This window comes from Sycon ciliatum, chromosome 5, assembly GCF_964019385.1.
Source record: "Sycon ciliatum chromosome 5, ocSycCili1.1, whole genome shotgun sequence".
Classification (NCBI taxonomy): Eukaryota; Metazoa; Porifera; class Calcarea; order Leucosolenida; family Sycettidae; genus Sycon; species Sycon ciliatum.
Genome location: NC_088647.1, coordinates 6,526,031 through 6,540,574, shown reverse-complemented (window position 1 = coordinate 6,540,574; position 14,544 = coordinate 6,526,031). Strand labels below are relative to the sequence as shown.

Genomic DNA, 14,544 nt, shown 5'->3' with positions numbered 1-14,544 from the left:
TATCCATGGACGAAATTTACAACCGGACGAATTCCCTTTCTTTGGAGATGGACGAAATTATTGACCGACGAAATGTTCTGCCTGTACAGTATGTGGTGCGTCCAGTACGTCTGCAGATCTCAAGCACCAGTACAACTCCTTACAGGGTTCTAGCCAAAGGGGGGGGGAAAGGGACGCAGAAAAAAAAGGGGACGCAGCGACCCCCTACTCATTTTCCGATTTTCGTGTTTCCATGCAATTCAAAGAAAATGCAGTCGAAAGTCACTACTAGATGGTTCATAAAGGCACATTTGTCTCGGGTGAAGTCGGGGATTCGCCCCATACGTTGCATTTAGCGTGGCAAGACAATATAGGAAAGTGGAAAAAATGGGATACGGCGTAAGTGCTTCCCATGCCCCCCCCCCCCCCTACTATTTTGACCTGGCTAGAAGTAGAACCCTGTGACAATATTAGACTATGTTAAGATGCTGCAGATCACACATACTACAAGTAGTACTTGAGTACAATTTGCACCACAGCAGGCTGACAAACAGGGGGAAAGAACACACGCAAAAGACAGGACAACGCGTGCCAAGATCATTACCTTCGGTAATTGCCAGGCACGACGATCTTCTTTGAAGCGACCGCCTTCATGACGCGGCTCAGCACCTCGTAAATAGGCCCATTCATCTGCTGAGTCAGCTTACCCTGGTACTGCTTCTCCAGCTCTTCTCTACAAAACGTAGAAAAAAAAGGACATACGGAAACGATTTAAGAGTAACTCTCCACCACTGTAACTAGATACTATATACAGTCAGAAAGTGCAACAACTAGGGACAAAACTGACAGAGTAGTGAGACATTCGACAGCCTGACACCTAGCTTCAACATCCTTTTCCTTTCTACATTTATTATTGGCTCAATAACCGAGTCTCTACAAAACGCATGAAAACACGCATGTACAAACACAAACACAGACACAGTGTCATATTGAGTCTTGTTGCTTGCTCCGTATCCAGGACGTAAAACAAGCTCTGTCAAAACGTCTCCAGCTGAGTCACATGGACAGGTGGGGCGAAGAAGCCCCCATGCCGACATGTGCATGCCATCCATGTGTACACAGCAATAGACAAAACACACACACACACACACACACACACACACACACACATGCCCATCGCGGAAGCGATGATAACGAACCGCTATGTTAGACATAACAACTTGTGCTGGGATTACACCATTCAACAGCTTGCAAGGCAAATGTGTGTATGTCGGAGTATGTGGTGTGGTGTGTGTGTCGAAAAAGACAAGAATGAAAAATAGGGATTCACACACCACCACCACCACCACCACCACCACCACCACCACCACCACCACGATACTATCACACGGAATACACATGCCTACAATAGTGCACTGCCAATGTATCACTGCACAAGTGCACTGACTTACGTGCTGCAGTGGCAGTGCAGTCAGGGTAGAGTAAACCAATACTAGTACTACAGTAAAACCTGGTTTAAGTGACCACCCCACGGCGCAAGCAAAAGCGGTCGTTAAAGCCAGGTGGTCTTTAGAACCAGGTCTCACAGTGCGCTAAACCCAGAGGACGCTTACACCAGGGTTTACTATAGTATGCTCTGTGTGCTTGTTGCCGTGCATCTTGTTGCCGTGCATCGTGATTGGCGTATAAGCTCATGGCCACATCTACACTCATCTGATGCCCCTTTTGAATCAGATAAGCCCATGGGCCTGTCCGCGGAATTCTTTGGTTGCTGTATGGAGAGGCACCACGTGCACTGGTTTGCCACTAAATACAACGTATCTACAATGTTGTCATTAAACATGACCTCTGTGTGAAACAGAAGTATGGCGGTACTAACAGCAATTGACGGTACACAACAAAAGCAATGCCACATTGCACGCATGATAAGAACAGGCACAGCGGCAGACTCACTCTGACAATGCCACCTCTGCTTCCATCGACTCTTCCTTGTTGAGGATGAGAATCAGAAAAGGGTAGCGCGTCTGGCCCTGCCTCATGGGAGGGTCCATAGCCACCTAGGCAAGAAACACGCATGCACACACACACAACAGTGGGAGGAGGAGATATTAGAGAACGACCGAGACAAATACGAATCACAGTCATGCCTTAGTGCAAACGCTGCAGTACTACCTGGAGCAAGTGTCACTTTCCTGTTGGTCGATCGCCCATGATACAGTGTGAATTTGAAGACACAACAGCCTTTCCCTCCTTTGCTGCTCCGATAATTACTCAACCCTATATTACTAGAATACATGATCCTCACACAAGACAAGATGCTTAAACAGCAGGCAGGCAGGCATCTGCAGAAACTCACCACAAAGTACATTTGTCGCATGTCGTTGTGAGGCAAGAGGAAGAGTCGCACGATGGACTGAAAGGGAACGGTGAAGTCGTACGACTTGCCATGCAGGAAGAGAAACCCTGGGTATACTTTCACTGTGTAGCGTCCACTATATCGGCAATGGCAGAGGGAAACGTGGGAAAAGGCAATGCAAAGCACAACAACAACTGAGCAACTAAATAAAGAGAAGGACTTTGTAGATTGCACACGACAACAGATTCACAAGGGCTGCCAATAACCCAAACTTTGCATACCATACTTTCTCTAATGAAAGCCCGGGCTACTTATTAGTTCAAGGACCACCTGCGCTAGAATTAGGGACTATGCTTTTATCTTTCAATGCTCCACTATCAGCCAACTTCCGTATCTAAACGTACAAAGAGAGAGAGAGAGAGAGAGGAACTGACCATATGAAGAATTTTCTAAAACCTACCTTGAAGTAAACTCAAAGAGATATTGTCAAGACTAATGTTTCACAATAACATAGCCACCAGAAAGGAAATACATGTAGATCAATAACGTGCATGACACAATGTACTCAAGTACTCCTATTTTACATTCAGTTAATGTACTGCTGAATAGTCCGGCAAATGTGACCCACGATACTACTAGAGATTGTACTCTTACTACTTCTCAAAAACCCTTGCCGGGTCACTACTATAGACCGGGCTTTATCAGAGAAACCGGTAACTACTAGTACATCTAGTGTCAACCAATACAATTATAAACAAACATAATACATGAATGTAGATACCGCCAAAACCCGAAGAAAAACAACAAATGTGCATACACGCATACACACGCATATACACACACGCGCGAACGCGCGCGCGCGCACACACACACACACACCGCACTGAAAACGGCAAGCAGTGGCTTACCGAGGCACCAGGCATGACATTTCGTCAAACGTAATGAGCGCATCGCCAGACACACGAAGAATGTCGGCATGCGACGTGATTTTGGTGTGGAATTCCTGAGCCACAAAATAAGCAACGGATATGGCAAACGAAGCAGGAATTGCACTACTGTAGAGGGAAATAGTGTCAGCATGATAGCTATTACCAGGGCTACTTCCAAAACAATACAACCGGCAATGCAAGGGGGAAGACGGCTAGTTTAACATATGAACAAGCAGGTAGTAGCCGTCTTTGGGCTGACGGCGGGAAAACACGATTATACGCCGCATGCTTGGGGTCCGTACGCACAGCCAACACAGTACAGAGGTTCTGCATTTAGAATTTCCAAATATTTTCCGACTCGACTGCTTCTTTCCGTTCAATTATTTTCCCGAAAGTTCTACTGCTCCGCCGACTCTCGAAGCCAGAACTGCCGAAAAATATTCCGAAATTCAAAACGCAGAACCTCCCTGCCATCTGAGCAAGGTTTCACTAGTTTAAAGAATCCGCAACTCGATGCACCATGTCAGTGTGCACTGCGGTACTCGCCACTGTAGTTAGCGAATTAAGAATACAGTACCAGTTCTACAGTCTGGGTGGGAGGGTAACAATGCACACCTTAGCAGCAGAGAAAGCATGGACGTCACCCCACCACTGAGTCAAGACCCTCACATCCTGGGTAGGGATTTCAGTCACGTGATCTGCGGGGGCAAAAGTACCTTGACACGCATGCATGCATTTTGAATGCCAGGCATGGCACAGCTCAGAGCGGGGTCTTCGGCGTAGATTTTAGGTAGGGAGAGTGAGTTTATCGCCATTTTTATTGGCGCACCGTTGAAGAGTAGGTTTCAAGCTTTCGTTTGGTGCCTCACACGGCGAATTCGTGCCGATATTACGCATCTCGATAGATTCTTGTAGATTTCAAAGTCGCTTTTGAGGTGTTTGCCTTGGTTCCACACTCAAGCATCAGTCAGAATCAGATTCTACGGCATCGATTTAGTCAAGGTAGGTTCCTTCAGACGGCATGAAGGGTCGCGATCGGTAGCGGAAATTGTTTTGAAGTTGAACGCCATTACACAGTATGGAGGTGGAGAAGAAAGACGATTGGCTTCCGCCTTCCTCTGTGTTCATGGTGTTGTCCCGGGCAGTAGTTGAACTCTCGTTGAGGGCGAGAAGCAAAAATTATACCAAGTAAGTTAGCATAATTTGATTTTGCTAGTTGCAGCCGTGGATGGAAAGGATTTCGAGACGATGTGAAAATTGCCAGGAACAAAATCGGGCGTATCAGACAGTGGAGAAAAAATTTGCTGAAGAACAAGGCAAGTGACGACCTCAGTGAATTACTAAGTCATCCTTTTGAACTGCCTCTCAATCAAATTGTAAAGCAGATAACCACACACTGAACGAAAAATCGTATCTTGTGTCTGATTCTTGTCCAAGAAAGAAACATTGAACTGCAAGGACAATTGTGGGCTGCAGGGATTGCAAATTGCATGGATTGTATAAGTTTGGAAAATTATATCAGTGTTATCAAATTTCCACACCTGAGCAGTCGTAGGTGCTGAGGTGTGGACATTTGCAACAGTTCATGTCCACGCTGGACCAGCCGTTGATGTCAGTGCTGAAGCAACAGTTGATGTTGATGCCGGCGCAGCAAATGATGGCGCTTTGGAGCCCGCACCCGACATAGCAGGTCTTGACCCTGTGTGTGGCACCAGACTTGATCTTCCATGTGTCATACAAGTGCGTGGTTGTTCCAGGCTGGTATTTTACTGAACTTATCTCTTATATTATAAATACTCACCGCTGGCTTGCTTCTGTGTACAATACTCAATAGCCTCTAGTATGATCGTTGTGCGGCTAATGACATTTTTATGTGCGTCTCTGACTCGTTGCAGCCGAAAACGGGCCCTGTGTGACATCAGAGCTTGCTGTCTACTCGTCTAGTTTCCCACATGCATACTATATAACTTAAATGTTGTGTTTGCCGTATTTCTGTCATATTCCACCTATTACCATGTTGAATTATGCGTGAAATATACTGTTGCTAGGGCCGTTGCTAAGGACGCCATTGCTGCGGTCATTTGGAATTTTGAAAAAAAACTTTTATCTTCCGTTCCGTCACAACCAGGGCCATCCTTGATCCAAGTTTGGCCACGATCGGATGAAGTTTATTTGTTGCTATGGTGTTGCTAGGGAGTATGGGAATTCCATTTTGTGCCATCCTGCAGATCCAATTTGTATGTGTGTTCATCAAGGTTGGTGCGCTATGTTTGAATGCTCATAACTTTGGAAATACTGCTTGGATTCCGTTCAAATTTTCTGTGGACAGTCCTTACACATAGATGCTTCAGGAAAACTTGTTAGTTGGAGCAAAGCGCTGCTCAGAAAAAACCGCCTGAAATCCCTATCCTGGGCCTTTCAAACTCTCCTCTGGATGGCGTGGCACCCCAGGATCGAATGGACACGCGCACAAAAAACTCCAATCCAGGCTATCTGAATGCCTCGATAATGTGAGCCCAGAAGTCCTAGCGTTTTGCACACCGCATTGCTGACCTGGCACCCCTTCCCCACCCCACCCCCCCCCCCCCCACTTTCTCCCCATTGGCTGTTGCCTGGCAACACTCAGGTCATGTAAACTGTCTTGTAGTCACATGATATACCCCCAACTTAGCGTGCAATAGTCTTGTACCTTGGCTGCGTCTTTGTCGTCGGCGATGCCATCACCGACAGCGGACGTGAGAGACGGTGGCACGTAGAATCTCATTTCAGAGAGCTGAACGTCCGCTTCGTCGTTCGGATGGAACTCCAAGTGTACCTCGTTCTTGGTGATGGACGTCTGGCACACACTCTCCAGTGGCAACTCAAACGATGGCTTGTCGTCGATGACAAACTTCAACGATGAGCCTGCAGGTACATGCAAGCAGGGCCCCAAGCAAACAGGCAATGACATCATGCACGTCACTATGGAAAAACTGACCTACACACCTATCATCACCTAACATACAGTAGTACTATGATGGCGCACTATAGTCTGGTATGTGACCCTGTGGCATTGCCCATGCCTCCCACAACGCAGTACACGCACAACCCTACGGAACAACCGAGCTGCCAAGCTGGACAAGCAATGGAACGCATCCATGCTGAGTAAGAGAAGATGGGATTACTCATCACTCAATGGCTCTACATTCTGTCATCATATGCATTGTTCAAATATCAGCAATTTTAGCGCCATACACTACGCTGTAGTGCAGGAAACAATCAAATATCGAGATTCTGTGAAGAGACTGCAGAGTGCAAACACACATAGCAACACGGAGAAAAAGCATGATCAAGCCACGCTGGCGCGATGCCGTACCGCAAAAGTCGGTTTTCCCATAGCTAAGGCCGCGAACAGACCGCTCCACTACGCTCCACGGCAGCTTGTACCATTTGCTAATCTTGCCTTGTAACCGCTGGCTTTCCTGGGAAAGAAAAACAGAATGAAAAAAACAAAAACAAAGAACACCGCATGCACAGAAGACACACGGGCACAGATGCAAACACAGATACACACACAGAAACACACACGCACACACACACAAACACGCACGCCTATCACGTCAGTCTCCAGAAAACAAGAATAAGAAACAGAAACCCGTAGTGTGTGCAAACAAGACCAAAGCCCAAATCCCCGACACCGACACGGTCTACTATAGTCTATCATACGGTGGAATCAAGTGAAATCCGATCTCATGAATAAACCAGAATTGCATTCATTGCACAGGCCAGTGCTTATAATGCTAATGCTAGGGTTACTTATTCCCCGGAGTTGCTATATTATTGGCAAGATCGGACTTTATGCGCTACTCCTGTGTTTCTATTTGCCTGCGTGGCACAATCAATGTACGAAAATTTACACATGAGAGTGGGTTGGCATAACTGTCATGCCACAAAGCGGAGAAGTTACTACTGGCCGTGTGTGCACGCAAATGCACACACACACACGCACACACACGCACGCACACACACACACACACACACACGCACGCACACACACACATGGGACAGCGAGTCACGTACGGTCTCTTTGAAGCCCTGTAGCCGAGTGCAGGAGCCGGACTTGGCGACCAGTGACAGCTCCCAGCCCTTCGGCGCACGCGTCCAGTTGACTGACTCAAGCCCATCTGGGCTGAACTGTTCAATCTTGCCACTTCGGCTGGCCTTGAATGTGATCTTCTCTGGCTGCATGCGAAGACGGCCGTGGTTCTGGATAGGAAACACAGAAAGACGGGGTACAATGACGTTAACAGGCCGACTCAAATTCCAGGGGGCCTTGGTCACCTTAGACTGGTTTTCCAGAAATATTTAATCTGATACTATACCCATGAAACTCTCATCCATGTGCACTTTATATTGGGGGGGGGGGGGGTTCCTGCAAAAGGTCCTCACAAACGGATCCCTTTCGTAGGATTTTTATTCTTCCATTTGTAGACTTGGAAAAAAACTATGAAAGTTATGAAATGAACATACTGCAAAGAGAATGAAGTAGTTCACGGTAGCAGAAGATATAGCTACCACAGCAGCAAGGCGGGAGGCGGCGAAATGGTGCGAAGCGTAGCACGTCACCAAGGGAAAACAAGCAGTGTACTATAGATTCACACGTTACGAAGAGGAAGAAGAGGAGCAAGGTGTGACTTAAATAAAAAATAAAATAAAAAGCAAGGTGTGACTATAAGTGTATAACCAAGTACAGCGGTGTAATGTTCTGCTTCTGCCTGCAAGGTTCAGCTGCTGAGTGTGAATATACACCGATTCTAACGCTTTCAAACAGCGATCAGAACACCCACATGAATCTACAGACTACTGCAAGTGAATGCAAAACAATAAAACAAAACCAATTAGCAGTAACTTCAGGACTGGGCACATGTCCTAAAGGTGCAAGGGATAAATGATCAACCTTGCGAGTTTGAGTTGAAGCGTGCAGACTCACAACAAAATGACAAAGGAATAGAAAGCAAAGAAAAATAACAAAACTACAGAGCGGTTCTGCACTATGTAAAGTTGAGCAACTTTACGCGAGTGGGCAGGAAAACCCATGAATTCGCGAGTTTGCACTCCACTGAGGGAAAGTTGTCTAGGTAGAGTACGTAAGTAGGGCTCCATAAGCGGCTTGGGGTACAAATTGATGACTCTCTCTCCCTGGGTCGTACACTGTCGCGTTTGGTGTTGCCAAGGGTAGGTATGTGATCTGAAAACTCCTTCTGGTGAAACACGAATCTGCATGTAGTCTACGGAAGACTTTCCGTAGATCGACTACATTTTTTACTAACGTAATTACTAATTACATTATCTGTCCCCCCCCCCCCCCCCCCCCAGGAACTTGCGACCCCGCGGCCGCGTTGTTTTCCACCTCATCGAAGCGCACGTGCAGCGCGGGCTTGTGCACCAAGATGAAGCCCTTCTCCAGCGGGAACAGCAAGCCATGGTTGGCCTTGTAGCTGCAGCTGATGCACTGCCCGCCGCGCTGACTGCACACGTTCAAACATGCACAAACACGTAAACCAAATAAACACACGCCCAAAAACAAAACACACGCCCACAATCAAACACACGTGCACATGCAAACCGACAAATCCAAAAGAGCAGTTTGAGGCTGCGTTTACACGACAACGCACGGCCAGTTTTCCGTTTTCAGTCCCGCATTCCTTTTTTCGTTTTTGTCCGTTTACACGATCAAAGCCGATCCGAGGTGGTCTCCGTTTGTATCGTTTTCAAGCGTCTACACGAGAGCAAAGGATCCGCCAAAGTTCGTCATGTGCCAAGTGTTGCCGTGGAAGCACCAATCACACTCAAGTATAATGGCACACGACAACACACGTCACATGACGAAACTTGTAAAAACAATTTTTTGGATTGTCGGATCCGTGTAAACGGCCGAAAACGAAACAAACGTGACGGAAAACGAGGCCAGCACACCGTTTTGACTGTTTACACACCCAAATTTATCAGGCAGAACATTTCCGTTTTCAAATTCTTCCACCTTGGCCAGCGTTTTGGTTTTCTTCCGTTTTGGTGTACAACTTTTACGTTTTGCTCCGCGTACCGTGTAAATGAACCATGGATCCGAAAGGATTTCGTTGCGTTTTCGCCCCCAGCGTTGTCGTGTAAACGCAGCCTGATTCTGACCATTCAAGCATGTACTCTCCGAGACAGCACATCAATTATCATGACATCACTTAGTCTGCAACTCAACGGGTGGAAACATCCAACATGATGTACTTAGTGCGTGGTACGTCCAGTACGTGTGCAGATCTCAAGCACCAGTACAACTCCTTACAGGGTTCTAGCCGAAAGGGTGTGTGTGTGTGGGGGGGGGGGGGGGGGGGCACAGCGAATCCCTCCCCCCCCCCCCCTACTCATTTTCCGATTTTCGTGTTTCCCTGCAATTCAAAGAAAATGCAGTCGAAAGTCACTCCTAGATGGTTCATAAGGGCACATTTGTCTCGGGCGAAGTCGGGGATTCGCGCCATACGTTGCATTTAGCGTGGCAGGACAATACTACTAGGATTGGAAAGTGGAAAAATGGGATACCGTGGGGTAACTGTGTCCCATGTCCCCTGCCCCCCCCCCCCCCCTGCCCCCCTACTATTTTGACCTGGCTAGAAGTAGAACCCTGTCTTATTATACTCTGTTAAAGGGGAAGTATACCCTAAAATCAAATTTTCACCAGTTGTAGTCTTCTGGGTGCTGAGTCGAATGGTCTTGGTCCGAGGAAGCTGCGACGCTCCCTTCCTACTTGAATCCCAATCGAACTCGCGCACTTCCACCGAAACTGGGTGACTGCGCCCTACTAGATGGGGAATTGTATGCAAAATGTCACTAAAAGCGCCATTTCGTTCTTATAAAAGCACGGATGACCGCGATTGGCCCATATGTTGTACTCTTTTGGACGCTGAGTCGACTGGTTTCTGTCCGAAAAGGCTGCGATGCAGCGTTCCTCCTTTATTCCCAATCGAACATGGTTGAACAAGCGGTCACGTGCTCCTGGGTGCCCAAATCACCTGGTCACCACGCCAGCAGGCGACAAATTTCACACCAAGGTTCAACTCGAGTGACAGGAGTGCACCCAAAAAAGATCAAACAGGCTAGTAAGTTGTACCCTGCAGGCACGGTGACCAGGTGACTGGTGTACGCAGGAGCACGTGACCGCTTGTTCAACCATGTTCGATTGGGAATAAAGGAGGAACGCTACATCGCAGCCTTTTCGGACCAAAACCAGTCGACTCAGCGTCCAAAAGACTACAACATATGGGCCAATCGCGGTCATCCGTGCTTTTATAAGAACGAAATGGCGCTTTTAGTGACATTTTGCATACAAATCCCCATCTAGTAGGGCGCAGTCACCCAGTTTCGGTGGAAGTGCGCGAGTTCGATTGGGATTCAAGTAGGAAGGGAGCGTCTCAGCTTCCTCGGACCAAGACCATTCGACTCAGCACCCCGAAGACTACAACTGGTGAAAATTTGATTTTAGGGTATACTTCCCCTTTAAGATGTTGTGGCTCACACATACTACCAAGAGTACATAAACCAGAGTGTGCAACAAGATGTTGTGGCTCACACATACTACCAAGAGTAGATAAACAAGAGTGTGCAACTCCAGCTATGGGGTCTGCGACGGCAGAACTTCACATCACGTGATGAACCCGTGCACTCTAGTGCATGATAGATACTGGGTTGTACGCAGCCCAGCTTTGGGTACAACTCTCTTGTGGTCACTTTGCACTGTTTGCCAGCATAACCTTTTGAACCATGTCACGTGATGTGAAGTTCTGCCGTCGCAGCACAGCATAGAGGTTGTGCAGGCAGTTGCACACTCTTGGTTATGTACTCTTGATACTACCAAGAGTACATAAACCAGAGTGTGCAACTGTGCATATCAGATCTGAAACATCGCAGTTCGTGCACTACGTCACCCTGATGAGGTCAGCCAAGCCGCGACTTGCGTACAGCTCAAATTTTCATGTTTCATAGCCCGGAAATCAGCCAAGTTTTCTTGATTTTAGACGTCCTGTTTCAGGATTTCGGTGTTTTGTGTGACTGTGTACGCTGCGTACATCCACCGACAAGTAAAGTCACCAGGCTATCCGTATCAAAAAACCGAAATCAGGACAAACTCAGTGACCTGCACCACCACGACTGGTTACGCAACTTTTCACCGTACCTAGTACCTGTGGCTTACCATGCCGTCAGAAATGACGTACTGCACGAATTACGCTCCCACAGGAACCATCCCGAGTTGCACACTCTGGTTTATGTACTCTTGATTTTTTTTTTTTTAAATTTTCAAGCCTCTTGTACGGGCAAAATAAACACAAGTGCAAGGTCAACAGCTTTGTAGTACCGAGAGAAAATGAGCTGAAATGGCTGTGAAAACAGTCTTATACGGAGGAAGCTACAATGGCTGTGAAAACAGTCCAATAAGGAGGGAGCTAAAATGGCTGTGAAGACAGTCTAATGCGTAGCAAGGCGAGCCCCAGCCTGGACAAGGTCGACAGGCACAAGGTTGATGTGACGGCGGCGAACGGAGCGTGATCCTCGAACGCACCGGATCGCAGACCTAGCAAGAGAGAAAGCCAAGCAGCAGCGCATCCAGCAAACGACTTTGCTGTAGCTCTCCTTGCGCTTAGAAGCCAGAGCATCAGCAATCCGCTTTACGACGATGTCTGCCTCTGGACCCATTCCGCCGCAAGAGGAGAAGACCAGTGGTGTGAACGAGCCATGTTCAACTTGGTTAACTCTTTCGCCATACTCCCGCTTCTTGGCACCTTCCAACTTGCGATAAATAGATGCAATGGGCTGGGACCGATAGCTCGCTGCGTGGGGATAGAACACCCTCGTATCGAAAAATGCATTGCGGCTATGGTTCCAAAAGCCCCGCACCCGGATGTCCGCTCGCGCATCGGGCTCAACATTGGCAGTACGATAGCGAAAGGCTTCACCGGTGATGGGTTGGAGTGTCGGCTCAACTTCCACATCGTTGTGGATCTCTTTCATGCATGAGGCTAGGAAATTGGTGACCTCATCATGGCGCATGTGAATGAAGCCCGACAGCTTACATATCTGGGCATGGTCCACAGTGAACCGCTCTCCACAGGGACAGGTATCCGGCAGCCTATCCAAGGGCCAGCCATAGCGCAGGTGGACATGATCATGGAAATCGGCTTTCGCGTCGAAGCACAGCCCATGTTCCGATACTGGGATGGACGTGAGCGTACTAGAGCCTCCCTTCTCTCTGGCTAATGACATGGCTCGCTGTTGGAGTGGCGGCAGCCTGCTCTGCACCTCATTAGCTCTGGTTGTTACGGATGCTCGGTTACGCTGGTGAACAACTGCCTTTTGCTCTCGGTCGTGCGCAACACTATCCATGACATCAGCGTCCGGTTCGTTCTTCACAATCTGCTCTGTGAGGTGCGCTGTGCATTGCAGTGAGTCCGCATGCTTGCGTTCTGCTTCGGCCATTGGATCATCAAAGGACATACCTCCTAACCGAGTCGGGAGCTTGACCAAATCCATCTCCACATCATTCAGTTGATGCTTCATCAAAGCAGGGATCAGTTTGCTGTCGATGGCCTCCTTCAGGGGGTGCAAGTGGTCCCCGGCTGTCGGCATCGTGCGCTGGATGAACGTCCAGCGATGGCGTAGCCCGAAGACATATCCAGCGTACGCGGCATGCGGGTGAGTGGCAGCAAGATCGGAGAGACGGGTCACCTCTCCGGCCCATGCTGTAGCCTTCTCATTCAGGTAGGCAGCGATGTAGTCCGTAGACCCGACAGCAGCTCCAAGATGACGTTGACCGGCCTTGTGGGCCAAGTTTTCGCCCTCCTCCGACAGCTGGATGCCAGTGCCTCCAAACACCCTCTCTGCTTCTGCTCTGCTCTCTGGTTTGACAACGAGGTGGGTTTTTGATGGCTTCGGAAAGTATCCATAGGCCGGCCCGTGTTGCACAAGCAGATCCCAGAACTGTCGTAGCGCCTTCAATTTCCCGCCTGCTGCTGCATCATCAGCAAACCAAACTTGGATTGCTCTGATTAGCTCTGATACATCTTGGGTCGTTCCCATTGCTTCGTTGCACTTAGCGATCAGCGGCACCACACTTAGTGCGTACAGTGCCATAGACAGTGGGCATCCTTGGGTGGTACCCTCGTCTGACGACAGCTCCATACCTCCTGTGACAAATAGACGTGCGGGCGCCCGGTAGAAATTCCTCACAATGGTAGCAAGGGCAGGGCAAGTGTGACGGATGTTGTGTAGCGCTGCTGCCCTATTCAGCCGGTTGAACGCATTGTCGGCGTCGACCAGCATCACCGCTTCTGTTGCCATTGAGGTATGTACTCTTGATACTACACGGAGTACTAATGTAGAATTTGCACCACAGCCGGCTGACAAACAGGGGAAAGAACACACGCAAAAGACAGGACAACGGATGCCAAGATCATTACCTTCGGTAATTGCCAGGCACGACGATCTTCTTTGAAGCGACTGCCTTCATGACGCGGCTCAGCACCTCGTAAATAGGCCCATTCATCTGCTGAGTCAGCTTACCCTGGTACTGCTTCTCCAGCTCTTCTCTACAAAACGTAGAAAGAAAAAAGGACATACGGAAACGATTTAAGAGTAACTCTCCACCACTGTAACTAGATACTATATACAGTCAGAAAGTGCAACAACTAGGGACAAAACTGACAGAGTACTGAGACATTCGACGCCCTGACACCTAGCTTCAACATCCTTTTCCTTTCTACATTTATTATTGGCTCAATACCCGAGTCTCTACAAAACGCATGAAAACACGCATGTACAAACACAAACACAGACACAGTGTCATATTGAGTCTTGTTGCTTGCTCTGTATCCAGGACGTAAAACAAGCTCTGTCAAAACGTCTCCAGCTGAGTCACATGGACAGGTCGGGCGAAGAAGCCCCCATGCCGACATGTGTATGACATCCATGCCGCTACTACACACACATACACACACACACAAGGACGCGGTCACATAAGCACGTGCACACACACACACATACACACACCATACCAACATGCACACACACACACACACACACACACACACACACACACACACACACACACACCATTTGGACCATTTGACGCCCATCGCCGGAGGCGATGATAGCGATGCTACAGCAGAAGCCATAGCAGCTTGTGCTGGGATTGCACCATTCAACATCTTGCAAGGCTGAAGAATTGACCGCCACTATTCAGCCTGGTCTAAACCACAGCTA

General features: G+C 48.3%; 1 protein-coding gene across 1 annotated transcript in view; it reads right to left on the bottom strand.

Moving 5' to 3' along the window:
• LOC135817354 (FACT complex subunit SSRP1-like) overlaps positions 1–14,544 on the bottom strand; it is a 26,309-nt gene extending 11,765 nt beyond the window's left edge. The window contains exons 1-9 of the mRNA XM_065330522.1: positions 14,395–14,544; positions 13,743–13,871; positions 7,324–7,509; positions 6,620–6,725; positions 5,954–6,168; positions 3,244–3,338; positions 2,336–2,471; positions 1,933–2,036; positions 584–712 (exon numbers count right to left, since the gene is read on the bottom strand). Of these exons, the coding sequence (XP_065186594.1) occupies positions 584–712; positions 1,933–2,036; positions 2,336–2,471; positions 3,244–3,338; positions 5,954–6,168; positions 6,620–6,725; positions 7,324–7,491 (953 nt within the window). The 5' untranslated portion in view covers positions 7,492–7,509; positions 13,743–13,871; positions 14,395–14,544. The remainder of the gene's footprint in view (positions 1–583; positions 713–1,932; positions 2,037–2,335; positions 2,472–3,243; positions 3,339–5,953; positions 6,169–6,619; positions 6,726–7,323; positions 7,510–13,742; positions 13,872–14,394) is intronic.